This window comes from Podarcis raffonei, chromosome 3 (genome assembly GCF_027172205.1).
Source record: "Podarcis raffonei isolate rPodRaf1 chromosome 3, rPodRaf1.pri, whole genome shotgun sequence".
NCBI lineage: Eukaryota > Metazoa > Chordata > Lepidosauria > Squamata > Lacertidae > Podarcis > Podarcis raffonei.
Genome location: NC_070604.1, coordinates 480,009 through 498,180, shown reverse-complemented (window position 1 = coordinate 498,180; position 18,172 = coordinate 480,009). Strand labels below are relative to the sequence as shown.

The 18,172-nt window shown below is 43.6% G+C and overlaps 1 protein-coding gene across 1 annotated transcript in view; it reads left to right on the top strand.

Moving 5' to 3' along the window:
* COL4A1 (collagen type IV alpha 1 chain) overlaps positions 1 to 18,172 on the top strand; it is a 168,892-nt gene that overhangs the window by 88,760 nt on the left and 61,960 nt on the right. The window contains exons 26-29 of the mRNA XM_053380246.1: positions 1,644 to 1,812; positions 9,363 to 9,455; positions 9,753 to 9,857; positions 13,642 to 13,739. Coding sequence (XP_053236221.1) covers positions 1,644 to 1,812; positions 9,363 to 9,455; positions 9,753 to 9,857; positions 13,642 to 13,739 — 465 coding nt within the window. The remainder of the gene's footprint in view (positions 1 to 1,643; positions 1,813 to 9,362; positions 9,456 to 9,752; positions 9,858 to 13,641; positions 13,740 to 18,172) is intronic.

Here is an 18,172-nt window from a genome sequence, read left to right as displayed (position 1 = left end):
TACTGTCACAAGATGTCAGCACGTTCACCCTATCTTTCTTATACACATCTGATAGCAACACTCCACGTTACAGTTCTCATTCACTGGAACGCTCTTGCAGATAAATCCCATTACAATATTTCTGCATGCAGTGCTGAATACCTGCAATAATACCTGCTTGGAAGTAGACTAGGTAGCTCTCAACATTTTTGGTGCACTTACTGTGTTTAAACATCACTGTTAACCTGAGTTTAATTTTTCCCCATGTTGATATTTTCAAGAATGGGTCTGACACTTTGTTCTTCTTATTTTATTACTATATTTATCTGTTGTGCAATGGCCCTGATGTCACACTTTCACCCAGTCTGTGACATTCTGTGACAGCCAAACCTTTGTCACTCACTACCACAAAAGATGTAGGTTTGGTGACTTTATGGCAAAGTGCATAACCGGTTGGTTATGCCACTACACTACACCTGTTGTCAAAGGGCTGACAGGAAGAGCAGGTCAGAGAGGAAGATGCAAGGCTAACTTGCAGTTAGTTTCTGTATTAAGGAAAGGAAAAAATACAAGGAGGCTCATAAACGCAAACTCCCCTAATTAAGAAGTTGCTTGAACTGGCATGCAGCCCCTCTTTCGCTCTCAAGCCTTCTTAGTTAGGGCTCCTCCCCTGTAATCTTCCTCTACAGTGAGCTCCAGGAGCTTCTATGCCTGTCTGGCTCGTTGCTCGGCAACATGTAACATCCTAGGGGTAAGTGGGGCCGGAGAGCCGTCAGCAGAGGAGCTGTCAGGATGGATCTGGGGGAGAGATGCAGGACCTGGCTCCCCTCTGTTGTCTCTGTTGCAACCTGCATCCAAACTGGAAACCTCATCATTCTGCCCTGTTCTGGGCCATTTGCCTGCTTCTGCCTCTTAATGATCCCTCAAGCTTCCTGCTTCTAGTACCTCCCAACTTGTTCCCTCCTCTGGGGGTCTCTTGAGTGGGAAGCTTCCACCACTCTTCCTCATCCAAGCAGTAAATGTGGCTGTACATCGGGGGTAGCCAACATGGGGCTCCATAGATATGGTTGAACTTCCCATCAGCCCAGCCAGCATGACAGTGGCAGTGATGATGAATGTTGTAGTCCAACAACATCTGGAGGGCACAGTGTTGGCTATATATCCTACATATGATCCCTTTTAAATGAAGAATAGCTACAAATATTCTAAATATACCCACATCTGTAGACTGGTGATGGCTGAGCTCCCAACCCACACTTTGGATTATGTCGAAAACAAGCTGTTACTTTCTTCCTAAAAAGTCAGTGGATATCTTTGCTTGTTTCCAAGGCAATCTAAATCCAGCCCACCCTTTCAACCTCACTCTTTTCCAAACATAACAAAATGGGTCTCAGCAACATCCCTACTGGAAACCTAGTTGCTTTTGTCTTATAATGAGGGGCAACTGTATTCTGAGCAGCAAGTAATTTTAAATGATCCCATTTCAGGAACAGAATTTATGCACATTGGAAAACATTTATTAATAATCCAGTGTGGCTGGAGCTTGTTTATTGTAATGGTTAATCCAGCTACTTTAGTTAAACTAATGCAATATCATAAAATAAATGTTACTCTTTGATGTATAAGGTGAAGAGGTTATTGTTTTCTTGTTTTCTTAAAACCAGGGAACAATTGGGTTAAAAGGAGAACGTGGCCTCCCAGGAATAAGTGGTTTTCCAGGACCCCGTGGAGAGAGAGGTTTTCCTGGTTCCCCAGGGGTCGGGCCCTCTGGGCCACCTGGTGATAAAGGGGACAAAGGTCTTTCAGGGATTCCCGGCACACCAGGATTTCCAGGTAACACTACTGATGGTAGTCATACAAATAGCTACTATTTACCCAGATGACAATTTCAGCAATACTAAAACTGCACAAAATATTTTTTTAAAAACCAGTCACAGAAATAGCAGCAGAACTGATGTGAAACTTCATGCAATGTGATGTTCATGTGTTTTTGAAAAAAGACTCTAAAGGACAACATTGTACTGTTAGAATCAATAAGCTAGTGAGAAATAAAGCTAAGATTCAGCGCTTTTCAAATTCTGTGACTTACATTAAGATCTAAAAAGTGCTACCTTTTGATTTTCACATTTGAGAGTAAAAGGTAAAGGTACCCCTGCCCATATGGGCCAGTCGTGTCCGACTCTAGGGTTGTGCGCCCATCTCACTTAAGAGACCGGGGGCCAGCGCTGTCCGGAGACACTTCCGGGTCACGTGGCCAGCATGACGAAGCTGCTCTGGCGAGCCAGCACCAGCGCAGCACACGGAAACACCGTTTACCTTCCCGCTATAAAGCGGTACCTATTTATCTACTTGCACTTAGGGGTGCTTTTGAACTGCTAGGTGGGCAGGAGCTGGGACCGAAAGACGGGAGCTCACCCCGCCGTGGGGATTCGAACCGCCGACCATGCGATCGGCAAGCCCTAGGCGCTGAGGTTTTACCCACAGCACCACCCGCGTCCCTAACATTTGAGAGTAAGAGTGTCTAATAGTTTCCTGTACAACTATGATTTATTTTATACCCACTCTTCATCCTTGCTTCTCGGGACAGATTGCAACAATTAAAACACAATGTTAAAAACAGTTTAAAGCCACTTACAATCAGAAAAACAAGGTGAATCCTTAAAATATACATTTCAGGTGTCAGATGTAAAGAGCATTGGCAGAAAGCTGTATAATGGAGATGACAGATGTATCTCTGTGGGGAGAGAGCTGCACAGCTTAGAGTCTGCCACAGAGAATGCCCTCTCCTAAGCAACCAGCCCTCAAGCTTCTGAGGGTGGAAGAGCTAAGAAGAGGGTTCCTCTGCTTTCCTTACCACTTGAGGGTTGCTGTAGCGAAGGGGGTGGTCTTCCAAGTGTTTGGGGCCTAAGTCATTTAGGGCTTTAAACCCCAACATGAACATTTTGAATTGGGCCTGGAAAGAAACTCCAATTCCAATTAAACTTTTTATTGTGCTAGGCATAGGCCATGGCATCATTCAGAAGAAGAACAAAAAGAAAAAACAAGAAATAAAGAACAACAATAACCATAAAAATCATCGGACACAGACATACAATAAAACCACGGTCACAGCTACTAAAATTATTTGTTGCATTAAATAGAATAGAATAGAATAGCAGAATATTCTCAGGTATGATGTGCCAAATTAAATATCCGAATCCCCTTTGCAGTTGACTGCTATTTTGTCTAGTTCCTTCTTCCTGATCTTCTTAGTTGCCAGCACATAAAGTAACAAAGTTGTCAGTGTCGCTCAGAAGCCATTTCCCCCTTTCCCCCCATTCAAATGCTTTACATTCGTAAACAGGGGTTTTATAAATCGGTCTCTTGGGTCTATATACCGTATTTTTCGCTCTATAGGACGCACCGGACAATAGGAGGGGGAGAGCAGGGGAAATTTTTTTTTTCTTGTTCTCCCCCTCTAAAACAAGGTGCGTTAAAGGTGCATTCACCCAAAGCCTACGGAACGCAGCAGGAGTTCCCGCTGTGCTCTGGAGGCTTCAGGCGGCTACCTTGGAAGCCTGGAGAGCGAGAGGGGTCAGTGCACACTGACCCCTCTCGCTCTCCAGGCTTCAGTGAAGGCAATCCGAAGCCCCTGGAGCACGGCAGGAGTTCCCGCTGGACTCCGAAGGCTTCAGGTTCCTTTCGACCTGCTCTTTGGGGCTGGCGGGGGGAAGCACTGCTTCCCCCCCCAACCAGCCCCAAAGAGCAGGTCGGGGAACAGCGCAAAGGCTGCGTGCAGCCTTGCCGCTGCCCCCCGAGCTTGTGGAGCTGGCGGTGGGGGGAAGCACTGCTTTCCCCCACCGCCAGCTTCAAAGATCCCTGAAGCCTTTGGAGTGCAGCGCGAGGTCCTGCTACGCTCCAAAGCCTTCAGGGATAGCTTTGCGCAGCCATCCCCAAGCTAGAAGAGCAAGACGGAGCCCTCCGTCTCGCTGTTCTGGCTTGGGGGCAGCCTTTCTAGCCTCTGCAGGGCAGCAGGGTGAAGGCACCCTGCTGCCCTGCAGAGGCTTTGTGCAGCCATCCCCAAGCTAGAAGAGCAAGACGGAGCGCTCTGTCTCGCTGTTCTGGCTTGGGAACAGCCTTTCTAGCCTCTGCAGGGCAGCCATCCCCAAGCTAGAACAGCGAGACACAGCGCTCCGCAGCGCTCCGTCTCCCTGTTCTGGCTTTCGGGTTAGCCGCGCAGCCTGCATTCGCTCTATAGGACGCACACACATTTCCCCTTAATTTTTGGAGGGGAAAAAGTGTGTCCTATAGAGCGAAAAATACAGTATAACAGGCACTGCAATAAATAATGGCACGCAGGGTTGTCCACACAGACAGAGTCTCTCTTTGTAATGTACTTTGCTGTACTGTCCATCCAACACTGCCGAGGGCATCAATTGAAATCGTAGTTCTGTAAAAGCAATTCTTAGTACAGAAAGAGGGAGCTTTGTCAGGTATCTGGCTTGGGCATACTCTGTTTTGATAAGTGGGAACCATGGTGAGCTCTTGGTAGAAGCAATCATGGTTAGATCCCTTTCTGCATCAGACCTAAAGAGACAATCTCTTAAGTGCCTCTTATCCATCTTCATGGTCACCTGAAGATCTTGTAATTGATATTGGGACAAGAGACGTTGGATGCCAGCCTTCCAGCATTTGGTCTGTTCCTGTTCTATGTAAGACATAGCAGGAAATCTCTTCTCCGAAAGAGATTGAAGTCTTTTCACATAATTTAGGCACAGGGAATCAATTCTAGCCTGTATTGTTGTCACGTCAGCTTCAGCACAAAGAGAGCAGCTGGGATCCCGTTGGGGAGCGAGAGCACTTTCCTGAGGAATTTGTTCTGCACTATTTCTAAGGCTTTGTTAGCCTTTGGGTCCATGCCCCATATCGCTATTCCATAGAGCATCTGGGAAACCACTTCGCTGGCAATGATTTTCAACACAGGTTCTAGTAACTGGCACTCACCATTAATGCCCCACAAGATTTCTGCTCTTTGAGTTTCGTAGCCTCAATGTGCCCCTTCCATGACAGCGTCTCAGTGAAGAGAACTCCCAGATATCTGAAGGAGCATGTTTGCTTCAGATTCTGCTGATCCATTTTCCATTTGAATCTGGGACTACGCTTCCCAAAGACCATAATTTTGGTCTTGGGGTAATTCACGACGAGGTCTTTCCACTTGCAATACATGCTAAACGCTGTAAGCAGATTGTTAAGACCTAATCAGGAGAGTGATAGGAGCACCACATCATCGACATACAGCAGACAATATATTTCCCTATTGCTAATTGATGGGGCGGGGGATTGCGCCAGTGCTAGGTGTGGCACCATATCATTTATGTAAAAGTTGAAGGGTGTGGGAGCCAATATACAGCCTTGTTTCACGCCTTTTGATGTCTTGAATGCGTCCAACAGACCTCCCTTTAAACCCACTCTGACTCGTGTTTTGGTGCCGCAATACAATTCATGAATTAATAATAATAGTTGTAAGTCTATATTGGCATTTGAGAGTTTCTCCCACAGTCTATTATGGTTGATTGAGTCAAAAGCAGCAGATAGGTCAATGAAGGCAGCGAACAGATTATGTTTGTTTTGATTGGTGTATTTGTTGATAATAGGAGAGTATAAAACGCTGGTCAGTGGTACTATATCCAGCTTTGAACCCTGCTTGTTCCTCATATAGGGTGTTATTTTCACTAAGCTAGACTGTTAGTTTGGTGGAAAGAAACTGAAAACCAGTGAAGCTGTTTGGGCTATGTGAGATCTAAACAGCACCTCAGGTAGTAACCTGACTGGTGGATTTTGAACCAATTTAAGTTTTCAAATTGTCTTCAAGGGCAGTCATTTCTATCCAAAAAGGACCATATATAGTGAACCATCCACTGTGATCACCTGAACCTCCAGCACTGATGATGTACCCAGGAGCACCTCCAAGCTGTGGACCTGCTTCTTCCAGGGAAGGGCCATCCTGTCTTGAAGAGGCTGTCTCCCCACCCCCTAGAGATGAGAACTTGGGACACACAGAACCCATCATCTCCTCCAAGCACCAGTCTTACACATCAGTCACTTCTCCCTGTTTAGGTGGAAGAAAGAATTAAGAGCTGGGTCTGGGTGTCATCTGCATATTGATGGCACTTCACTTCAGATCTCCTGGTGAATATTTTTAGTGGCTTTGTATATATGTTAAATAGCATGTGGAACAACCTGGAACCCTGTGGGACACTACAAGACAACTCCCATGGTGATGAATTGTAGCCTTCTATGACTACTTTCAATGCCTGGCATCTGCAGGGAGGGCTGGAATAAAACCCTGCCTAAAATCCTGGGGAGCCTCTGCCAGTCAGTGTAGACTATCCTGAGCTAGATGGACCAATAGTCTGCCTCAGTATAAGGTAGCATCCTATGGAGTCCTTCAGAAAGTACAAAACAGTGTACAAGGTACCAGTATATGAACAGGCAAGGAGGAGTGAGGTCCTGCATTCTCAAAAAAGAGTTGTTGAAAGGGGGAAAGAAAATGAATCAGAGATATATGAAATGGAAATGGAGGATACCTAGAGGCTTCAGACCAAATCAATGAAAAGCTGGAAGGACTGGATGATCACAGAATCATAGAATTGTAGACTTGGAAGGGACCACAAGGGTCATCTAATGCAACTCCCTGTAATGCAGGGATCTTGCCCAATGTGGGGCTCAAACCAAAAATCCTGAGATTAAGAGGCTCATGTTCTGCCAACTGGACTACTAAAAAATTGGCATGGAATAGCTTAATTGAAGAAAACAGATGCTGAAATGGAAATGCCTTCCATACAAGGATTTGGAGGAGGAGAATATAAAATCACAAATGATGAAATGGATAATTATCTGGATATTACATTGATGGAGTTGAGATAATAATAATAAAAAAGCTTTGGGAAAACTTCAGTTTTTCAGTTCTAGCAGAAAGAATTTATTTTGCATACGATTTGGAGCAAATTCAGAGACTGCTGCTACTAAATTTATGGAAAAAAGATTGGAAAAAATGAAAATGGAAGGTCCTAGAAGAGGAGATCAGGATATTATCATAAATACAACAGGAAATGGAAAAACAAGAATAAATGGAATTTGAACATACAAAACTGGGTGTGAACTAAAGGATGTACAATAATAATAAATATGGAATATTAGCCCAATATGTGACCACAGTGGAGAGATTTTTAAATGGACATGGATGGGAGAATTTATTTACTCAATATGGAGTAATGGTGGTGGGAATTAATGGAGATAAAGTTAAAAGAAAACATGTGATTGACATTTACCAATTGGACTTTGCTTTGGAAATAGAAATGAATGATTCTAAGACACCTTGACTTTAAAAAAAATACAGTGGTACCTCTGGTTAAGAACTTAATCCGTTCTGGAGGTCCGTTCTTAACCTGAAACTGTTCTTAACCTGAGGTACTACTTTAGCTAATGGGGCCTCCCGCCTCTGCCGCACAATTTCTGTTCTCATCCTGAAGTAAAGTTCTTAACCCGAGGTACTACTTCCAGGTTAGCAGAATCTGTAACCTGAGGCACCACTATATTGTTTAACAGAAAGTGGAGAAGATGGATGTAAGCATGGACTGAATGTTTTAAACAATCCTTTTTCATGTACTGGCAGATGGAAAATTGGAAATTATTTCTTTGTACCTTTCTCTAATGTTTCTTTTTCTTCTGTCTTTTTATCTCTTTTATTTTATTTTTCTTTCTTTCTTTTTCTTTGTCTCTCTTCTTTGTTTTCAATCTTTTCCCTTCTTCCTTTGGAGTCCTATGTCTGGTGCCTTTATTAAAGTCCAGAAATTGTATACTCATGGGGGTGGGAGATGGTTGATGGAGGACCCTGGGTGAGAGACAGGAAAATGTTGGTCTCCCAGGTGAGAGGCTGGGAGAAGAAAGGAAAGAGCTCAGGTGAGAGCTGGGAGGAGCTAGTTACTATCTTCTGTGGGGATAAGAATTACTTTTAGAGAAGACTCCGTATTTTTTATCCTTATTTGTACTTTTTTAGTTACTATTTTATTGTATTATGAAAAAGTTAAATAAAAATCTCATACAAAAAAATAAAAGACTTGGGAAAAAATAAAAATAGGTTACTCTTACTTGAATTCTGCTTTTTTAAATGATGTTATTCTTGCTTTCAGATTGAGACTGTTGTTTCAGAGAAGTAGCTATATTATTTCTCCAGTTCTTACCCCTTTGCACAGCTAATAGGCTCTTTACACTTTTATTCTCATTTGCAAGTCAGCTCACTAGTTCCTAGAGGACTTCCCTTGACGTATGCCATGTAGACCAGAGTCTCTCAGTTCTGCTCTAGCCAGACCGGGCTCCAGCTGCCCTCTGACCTGGCCAGTGAAGGCTTTTCCTTGTTTTGGTCAGAAGTGAGCTATTATTTATCTCTTCACACAGTTAAAACTTCCCCTCCCAGCAATGTATATAACTAAATTTAAATTTTAAAAATTATTTTTTCTCCCAGAATGTAACCATTTCTTCATAGCAGCTGGCACAAGCCAGACAAGGTGGTCTCTCCCATTGGAGAAGAATTTGAGCAAGTGATCTTGTGTCTTCCAGAGGGAGGGACCACCCCCAGGTTAAGGAAAGCCTTGGTAGCACCTCAGAGAACAAAAATGCACAGGTAAAAAAAGTCCATTTCCCATAACTTCTATTCATGTGTAGCTATGATAATATTTTCAGCTTTATATACAGTTATACCTGTGGTTGCGAACGTGATCCGTGCGGGAGGCATGTTCGCAACCCGCAGCATTCGCAGCCTGAAGTGCTGCGTCTGCTCACGCGTGTGATGCGATTTGGCGCATCTGCGCATGTGCGTGATGTGATTTTGTGCTTCTGTGCATGCGCGAGCGCCGAAACCCGCAAGTAACCCATTCCGGTACTTCCGGGTTCGACATGGTCCGTGACCCGAAAATGTGCAACCTGCAGCATTTGTAAGCCAAGGTATGCCTGTATAGGGAAGCAACTTAAAACATTAGTTGCTGGTGCTCTTGGGGGGAAAGAACCAATGTAAAACGCCAGAAAGCTTATTTGGAAAAAGAATCAAAATGACTATGTGCTAGTAATAGTGTAACAGTATACCAGTATGGTAAAAATGTTATTCTTTGCTGGATGCGGAAGGATCCTATGCGTGTTTGTTCAGAAACAAGTCTTGCTGTATTTAGTGGGACTTACTTCCTAGTACGTATGTTTAGGATTTCAACCTGAGTTACTCTTCTCTTCTTCCTCTTTCATCCATTAAATGTAGGAGAGTATATTATTGAGATAATGTTACTTGTTATGAAAAGCAACTGAGTGATAACATAGCAAATTAACAAGCATGTATCTTTTTAATGCATTACAAGGACCCAAAGGTGAAGCTGGACGCGTCATTTCTCTGCCTGGTTCTCCAGGAGCAGATGGTATTCCTGGCCCCCCTGGAATTCAGGGCATCCAAGGTAGTTTATCTCATATTAATGTGGAGAATTGTTCTGTAGCTCTCCCATTCCACCCAAATTCTCTTGTTTGTGTTAGAACCAGTGCTTTTTTTCTAAAAATGTGTTTAGGGGTACTCTCATTTTGACTCAAGAAAATCACAATTTTATAGTTCAGATTGGGGGGAAATAAATACAGTAAATGGACAAAAGTGCAAAGATTCACAAAATGTTCAGGGGTATGCGTACCCCTGCGTACCCCCTCCCCAAAAAAGCACTGGTTAGAACTAAACATGAGTCATTTTGTTTTTAACTGCACAGGTGACAAAGGAGATCCAGGGATCCCAGGAACGCCTGGCCTGCCTGGTGAAAAAGGCCAGACAGGTCCACCAGGAATAGGGTTTCCTGGCTCGCCAGGGCTCCCAGGTATGTTGTGCTTTATTTTGTGGTTGTAAGAGAAGGCGTAATCTGATAGGCAGCCTATAAATAATAAAATAAAAATTAAATACTGTAAAACGTTATTTGTAGTAAAACACTGTTGATCGTTTAACAACTGGAGAGCACCAAGTGTTCTACCTCTGCTTCTTGAGAGTGGTGTAGATCTAGGAAATCCTGCTATGTAGGGAAAGGTATAAGACTAAAACTGTGATTCTGGAACAAATAACAGAATAAATGATGTGAGGAGGGAACTGTAGCCGAAAAAGAGGTGGTAAAGGAACACTTAGGTAGTTTAAAAGAAATCAAGTCTCCGTGGCCTGATGAACTGCATCTAAAGGTACTAAAAGAACTTGCAGATTTAATCTCAGGGCCTCTGTCTATAATCTTTGAGAATTCTTGGAGAACAAGGTGAGGTCTCTGCAGATCAGTGGTGGGCAAATGATGTCCCCATATTCAAAAAGAGGAAAACAGAAAACCCAAGTGATTACCGACTGGCGACCTTATTGATACCAGGAAAGGTCCTAGAAAAGGATTACTGTGATTACAAAGACCCAGCATGGGTTTCTCAAAAACAAGTCATGCCAGATGAATCTCATTCCCCCGCCCCCCTCTTTTTATGAATGATGATCAAGAGTCTGGAAACCAAGCCTTATGAGGAGCTTGAGGGAGTTTAGCCTAGAATAGAGGAGACTGAGAGGAAATATGGTAGCCATATTCAAACATCTGTAGGACTGTCACATGCAAGAGGGAGCAAGCTTATTTTCTCCTGCTCCAGGACACAAACCAATGGATTCAAGTCATAAGAAATGAGATCCCAACTAAACATTAGGAAGAACTTTCTGATGGTAAGAGCTGTCAGACAGTGTAACAGACTCCCTCAGAAGGTGGTGGATTTGCAAGAGTGGATGGCTCCTCCAACTGGAGGCTTTAGGCAGGGTTCCCTGAAAGTATTGCCGCCTCTTCCAGGGGGAGGAGCCATCCTGCTCTCCAGATCTTCCCTGCCTCTGATTGTATAGGTTGGGTCCCCTATTCTCTGCAGAACCTAATACTTTTTCACTTTTTAGAGTGGATTCTGGTTGTTTTGTTTGCTTCAAATCCTCTGCCTGTAGTTGTTGTCTCTGTTGTCCTGTGTAATAATAATAAGTAGAGGAGGTAAAAGCAGAATCATAGAATCATAGAGTTGGAAGAGACCACAAGGGCCATCGAGTCCAACCCCCTGCCAAGCAGGAAACACCATCAGAGCACTCCTGACACATGGTTGTCAAGCCTCTGCTTAAAGACCTCCAAAGAAGGAGACTCCACCACACTCCTTGGCAGCAAATTCCACTGTCGAACAGCTCTTACTGTCAGGAAGTTCTTCCTAATGTTTAGGTGGAATCTTCTTTCTTGTAGTTTGGATCCATTGCTCCGTGTCCGCTTCTCTGGAGCAGCAGAAAACAACCTTTCTCCCTCCTCTATGTGGCATCCTTTTATATATTTGAACATGGCTATCATATCACCCTTAACCTCCTCTTCTCCAGGCTAAACATGCCCAGCTCCCTTAGCCGTTCCTCATAAGGCATCGTTTCCAGGCCTTTGACCATTTTGGTTGCCCTCCTCTGGACACGTTCCAGTTTCTCAGTGTCCTTCTTGAACTGTGGTGCCCAGAACTGGACACAGTACTCCAGGTGAGGTCTGACCAGAGCAGAATACAGTGGCACTATTACTTCCCTTGATCTAGATGCTATACTTCTATTGATGCAGCCCAGAATTGCATTGGCTTTTTTAGCTGCCGCGTCACACTGTTGGCTCATGTCAAGTTTGTGGTCAACCAAGACTCCTAGATCCTTTTCACATGTACTGCTCTCAAGCCAGGTGTCACCCATCTTGTATTTGTGCCTCTCATTTTTTTTGGCCCAAGTGCAATAATTTACATTTCTCCCTGTTAAAATTAATCTTGTTTGTTTTGGCCCAGTTCTCTAATCTGTCAAGGTCGTTTTGAAGTGTGATCCTGTCCCCTGGGGTGTTAGCCACCCCTCCCAGTTTGGTGTCATCTGCAAATTTGATCAGGATGCCCCTGAGTCCATGATCCAAGTCGTTGATAAAGATGTTGAATAAGACCGGGCCCAAGACAGAACCCTGTGGCACCCCACTAGTCACTCTTCTCCAGGATGAAGAGGAACCATTGATGAGCATCCTTTGGGTTCGGAGGAGATCCCTTCCCTGTTTCCCATTGTTGAAAAGAAAAGAGAAAAGTTTCTTACTGTTTGTCCCTGTTTTTTCTCCTTTTTCATATTTACATTTTATATTTGGCCCCTTTTTGCCAGCACGAGGATTTTTTAAGCTGCATTGCAGCTGGGACTGACAGGATTGTGTTGCAGCAAAGCTTGCTGCTCAGTCTCCCTGTCAGAAGTGTTCGTTTCACTGATTGTTTCCCCCTTTGTATGAAAGCCAACAGTCTTTGTTGAACAGGAGAAAGAAGTGGCTCAGGATTGAAGGAAAGAGATCTGTCTTGCCAGCAAAGCTCATTTCTTCTCCTAGTCAGTTCAGTGATCTTAGCTAACGTGTCTACCACTGTTGCAGACACCCAGTGAAGCAAGAGGCTTACTGAGGGATAGTGATGCAATGGTTGTTGTTCCTTTGACAGGAAAGGCCATTTTCCACGTTTTTTAGTGGGAAAGACATCGGTGATAAGCTATATAAAGATATATAAGGAAGGCACCTTTGTGGAAGAGCATTCCACAAACGGGGAGCCACTGCAGAAAAGGCCCGTTCTTGTGTTGCCACGCTCTGGCCCTCACGTGGCGGAGGCACACAAAAAGAGGCTTCAGATGATGAACACTGAGTCCAGATCAATTTGAGCCATTTCAGGCTTTATAGGTTAAAACCAGCACTTTGATTGGGCCCAAAAGCTAATTGGCAGCCAGTACAGTTGGGCCAGGATTGGTATAATATGCTCAAACTGTCTTGCCATGGTGAGCAACCTGACCACCGAGTTCTGCTCCAGCTGAAGTTTCTGAACTATCGTTAGTGGCAGCCCCACATATAACACATTGCAGTAATGCAGCCTAAAGGTTATCAAAGCCTAGACAACAGAAGTTAGGATATCCCTGTTCAGATAGGGGTGCAGCTGGGCCACCAGCCGAACATGCCAACAAGGCCACCTGAGCCTCAAGTGACAGCAAAGTATCCAGGAGGACCTCCAAGCTTCAGAGGGAGCGTAACCCCCTCAAGAGCAGGCCACATTCCAGCAATCTGGTCTGGGGAAGCACCCACCAAGAGTTCCTCTGTCTTATCTGGATTGAACTTCACTTTGTTGGCTCTCATCCAGTCCATTACCGAGGCAAGACATCAGTCCATTATTGTGATGTATGAAAGTAGCCAAAGAGTGTGGGTTAGCTTTGGTCTCACCCTCCACTGGTATGCAGCCCTGGCAGATTGCTCTTCTAGGCGGGGGGGGGGAAGGTTCCCCGTCCCTGTCTTTAAAAAGGAGCATGTTGATGTAGAAGCAGTAGGTACTCCGTCAGATACCAAGCACCCTCTCTATTTTATTATTTATTTAATAGAATTTATACACTGCTTGATTATAAAAAAAACAACTTGAAGTGGTTTACAAAAGATAAAACAGTAAAAGCAATAAATATTTACAACCCTACTTTTAAAAATACAAGTTAAAATACTAAAACAGATTAAAATTACTGCTTTCAAATCCAGTCATTCCCTGTATTTTTAAAAATTGGGTTTCTAACATAACTGCGTATTGAGCCGTACTATCATGTCTTTGATTTTGTAGGTTTTCCTGGTCAGTCAGGCCCACCAGGTGTAACTGGAGAAAAGGGAGAACCCGGTTCTCCAGGGTTACCAGGTGCACAAGGGTCACACGGACAAAAGGTATTTATTAAGAGCTTCATCTAACTTCTACCAATTATAGCTGCAGGTACTAGCAGTCATGGAGGTTCAGACGTTGGCCATCCTCTGTAGAGACTCCAGGAAGGCATTGCTAATGCATGGCTTGACATTCTCCCCTGGATTATTCAGGCATACTTGGTGTTTCTCCGGACGGTGGGGGTGTCATCTGACACCAGCTCTATCTCATTCGGGCAGAGTTGGAGCTCTTCCATTTCATGCACAATTGTATTTTTCCTTTTTCTTTTTTGGCAGGGACTTTGCGGCTAGAGGGCAGGAAGGAAACTGTTTTTTTATTTGATTTCTTATCCACTCTTCACCATGAGGTCCAAGGGCAGGTTAAAACAATTTTTTAAAATACTATATTAAAATCAATTATGACAACTTTAAGTCAAGATAGCACGGCGAGTTCACATACACATATAGTGCCAAAGGTGAGAGGACATCACCACATGTCAAAAGCTACATAAGGAAGGTGCCAGACACACGTCTCTAGGGAGGAAGTTCCACAGCTTAGGGACTCCCACTAATAATGCCATCTCCTGGGCCACCACCCCTGAACTTCCTCTAGTGTGGAACTACCAAGAGGGCAACTTCTTCTCAATTTTTTCTGTTTAATTTCTGAACCTTTCTTGCTATCTCCATTAGCCTCTTCTGCTGACATGATGCATCTTCTCCCATCCTATGTGAAATGTTTATTCCTTCCAAATCAATTCTTCATCCCCCTCACAAAACTGTATGAGAACTTTCTTCTGCTGGCACCTTGGTTCTGTGATATTACAAAGTTCATTATTATTCTATAACATCACAGTAGATTAACCAGTGATGTGGGAATGGCATAAAGTTTTTACTTTTTAGCTTATTAGACATATTTATCATTCGCATTTGATATTTTATTAATACACAAAAAAAGAAAACACCAGTTACACCGTTACCAAATGAAAAACAAGTAGAAATCATAATAAAAGAACTAAAAAACACAAAACGTTAAAGTGAAAAATAATCTTTTAACTATAAGCCGGACCTCCCATCTACTTCTTAATTCAATTACACATAACTTGCTGCCAATACAAACTCATCATATTTTAACTAATTCTTAATTTGTCTTAGGTCTCACATTGTTCTTAAGGGTACTACTGAAATTAGTCAAGTGCAACGGAATTCAAGCTACTGTAAATATTTTTCAAATATATTTTAAAGACTTCCCATTTTGATAAAAATGTCTGTTTTGGTTTATTCTTTATTTTTTCAGATAAGCTGTCTAGTTCCACCTATTCAGTCAGTTTTTGCATCCATTCTTGCGTAGATGGAAGTTTATCAGATTTCCAATTTGCAGCAATTAGATCTCTTGCTGCAACCATGGCATATAAAAATATATCTGTCAGCGCTGCCCAAGGTCCCAGCTCACACAAGACCAACGCTGCTCCTTGCTCAAGTTTAAAAGTCTTTATTGAAGTTCAGTCTCATCTCTAGACGCGCAGCGCGCAACGCTACATCTATCCGTCAGACCGTAGAACTCCCATCTGAGTCTCCTCCCCCCTGACACCAGCTTAAGATTCTAGCCTTACTCCACCTCTTCCTCTGTTCCTTCTTTCTCTGGGTCTTTCTGCTAGTCGGAGTCTCAGCCCTCCGAGATTCTTCTGACGCTGATTCTCCCGACTCCTCCCCCACCCTCTTTCGGGCTTTAGGACCTGGCTCCCAATCCGGGTTTTCTGCTGTCCCGCGCTCCTCCACATTTGAACTTGGCGCGCGCGCGCAGCCTCCCACTTTCCTTCTGACCGTTACACTTGTGTCACTGCTCCCCCTTTCGGGGAGGCTAGCTGGACCTGGTCTTCCCTCCGTCTCCCCACTCCCCGATGGAGGAGAAGCTGGCCCTGACTCACGTGACTCTTCCCCCCCACTGTGCTCTGGTGGGGGAACTGGCCCTACTGCTCCGCTACTCCCTTGGGACTCCCCTCTGGTTCCTTGTTTATGGATCGTCCCCTCTGGGATTCGCCTCGCCCTTACCATAGGCGCCCCCTCCTGGGAATCTTCAGATTCGCTGGAGAAGCTCATGGAATCTCTCGGTCCACTGTCATATTCCCCTACGCTCCCCTCCGATTCCTCTCCTCCGCTCTCTATTTGCTCTCTCCCCTGCTCTTCTGCTCCTGAACCTCTGACAATATCCTTTTTTTTAAAAAAAGGAGTGTCCAAACCTGTAATTCCCAGAAGATAAGTTTCTGGTTTTCTATCGAAGGAGATGTTTAACATTCTTTGCAATTCTAAGTGGATGTCTTCCCAAAACGCCTTAATTTTCTTTGCATTGCCACCACATGTGGTAAAAAGTGCCTGGTTTTTCTCCACATCTCCAGCAGTTGCTTAGGACACACTTATACATCTTAGAAAGTTTCCAGGGCATTAAATATCATTGATATTGCATTTTTTTTAAAAAATCTCTCTTAGAGTATAACAAGCTGTGAACTTCCAATTATTTTTCCAAAAATTTCCCGTTGGGACATAGTTATTGCATACCCGAAGTCTTGCGACCACTTGACCATAGCCGCTGTACATTTTAGAGAGGGCTTTGCTTTACTAGCTCAGATTCAAATCTTGAAATTTCTGTTGCAAAACCCTTTTGTTTATCAGATTTAAATTTCTCAAATATTTGATGGTATTGTAACCAATCGGAAATATACTCTCTTAGTTCCTCAAAGCTTTTTAGTTTTATTTGGTTGTCTTCTTTCTTTAAGAGTATTTTATATGTAGGCCAGATTTCTCCTTTTCACTGAAGAGGCTTCTGTTAGAGATGTCCACCATGGGACTTTGGGTTCTAACAAATTTCCTGATCATATGATCTGTAAAATTTCTATGTATTTTGGCTGTCCCATAAATTAGGTATGCATGCCATCCCCATCGATTATCAAAACCCTCCAAGTCTAGGAGGTCCGGGTCTTGCAAAATACACCACTCCTTTAACCAAGTGGCGGGTGGCGCGGGTGGCGCTGTGGGTAAAACCTCAGCGCCTAGGACTTGCGATCGCATGGTCTGCGGTTCGAATCCCCGTGGCGGGGTGAGCTCCCATCGTTCGGTCCCAGCTCCTGCCCACCTAGCAGTTCGAAAGCACCCTTAAGTGCAAGTAGATAAATAGGTACCTCTTTATAGCGGGAAGGTAAATGCCGTTTCCGTGTGCTGCTCTGGTGCCAGTTCGTGACCCAGAAGTGTCTGCGGACAGCGCTGGCACCCGGCCTCTAGAGTGAGATGAGCGCACAACCCTAGAGTCTGTCAAGACTGGCCCGTGCGGGCAGGGGTACCTTTACCTTTACCTTAACCAAGTGAAGCAGGCTGCCTCATAGTATAATTTCAGATCGGTCAGGGAAAAGCCTCCTCTGTCCTTTATATCAATTAAAATTAGGTGTTTGATTCTGGGTCTTCTCCCTTCCCATAAAAACTTGGAGATCTCATTTTGTCATGTCTTGAGGCAGCCTGCTTCACCCAGTATTAGGATCATTTGAAATAAAAATATTAATTTGGTGAGGACATTCATCTTTATAGTGGAAATCCCCAGAAATGAAAGCTTCAGCCTACTCCAGGTTTCAAGGTGTGGATTTTGTGTGTGTGTTTTTTTTAATGTTCAACCAAGTTTTTGTATAGTTATCCTGGAATAGGTTTATATTTTGGGGGATGATCCAAATGCCCAATTACTTTGATTTTTGGCATATTAGCATTTGAATTAAATGTTGCTGTAAGATCCCCTAAATAATATTTATTGATTTATATTCGTATGCTGCTAATTCATAAAGAATATATATATATTCTTTATACATGTGTTGCACGTTGACTTTAGGCATATACATGCAAATTACATGCATTTAATTTGCAGTTTCAGCTTTACATGCGTATGACTGGCTGGCACAAATGAAACACATGGAAAGCTTAAAAGCTTTTACACCAGGTTTTCCTGGTGCCAAAAGAGCTTTTAAGCTCTCCACCTTGCTTACTGACTCTGGGAGACTCTTCTGAGATGTCAGATGGCCCCTTGCTTGGGGTGGGGTAATAACCGTTGGGTGTTCCATTTGGGGGCGACAATATACCATTTTGGCTTTACATGCTATGCCTGGAACATGACCCCTGTGCAAGTTGTGAGTCGACAATAAAACAACATAAAAACAATACAAAATAGTAATTCAAAACAAGAAAGTTTTAAAAAGCTGCATAAGCTTGTCAGCATAAAAAGGTTTTAAAGAGACATCTGAAAGTCAGTAACAAGGATGCCTGCTGAATCTTTGATGGAAGAGTTTTCCACTGCATAGAAATGGCTAGACTAGGTGCTCAGCTTCTAGCTGAATGCAGTCAAGCCTCTGTAAAGGGGGGACAAGTAGCAGTGCTCCACTGGATTATCTCAGTAATCGAGCCAAGATATAACTCTTGTCAGGCCATAA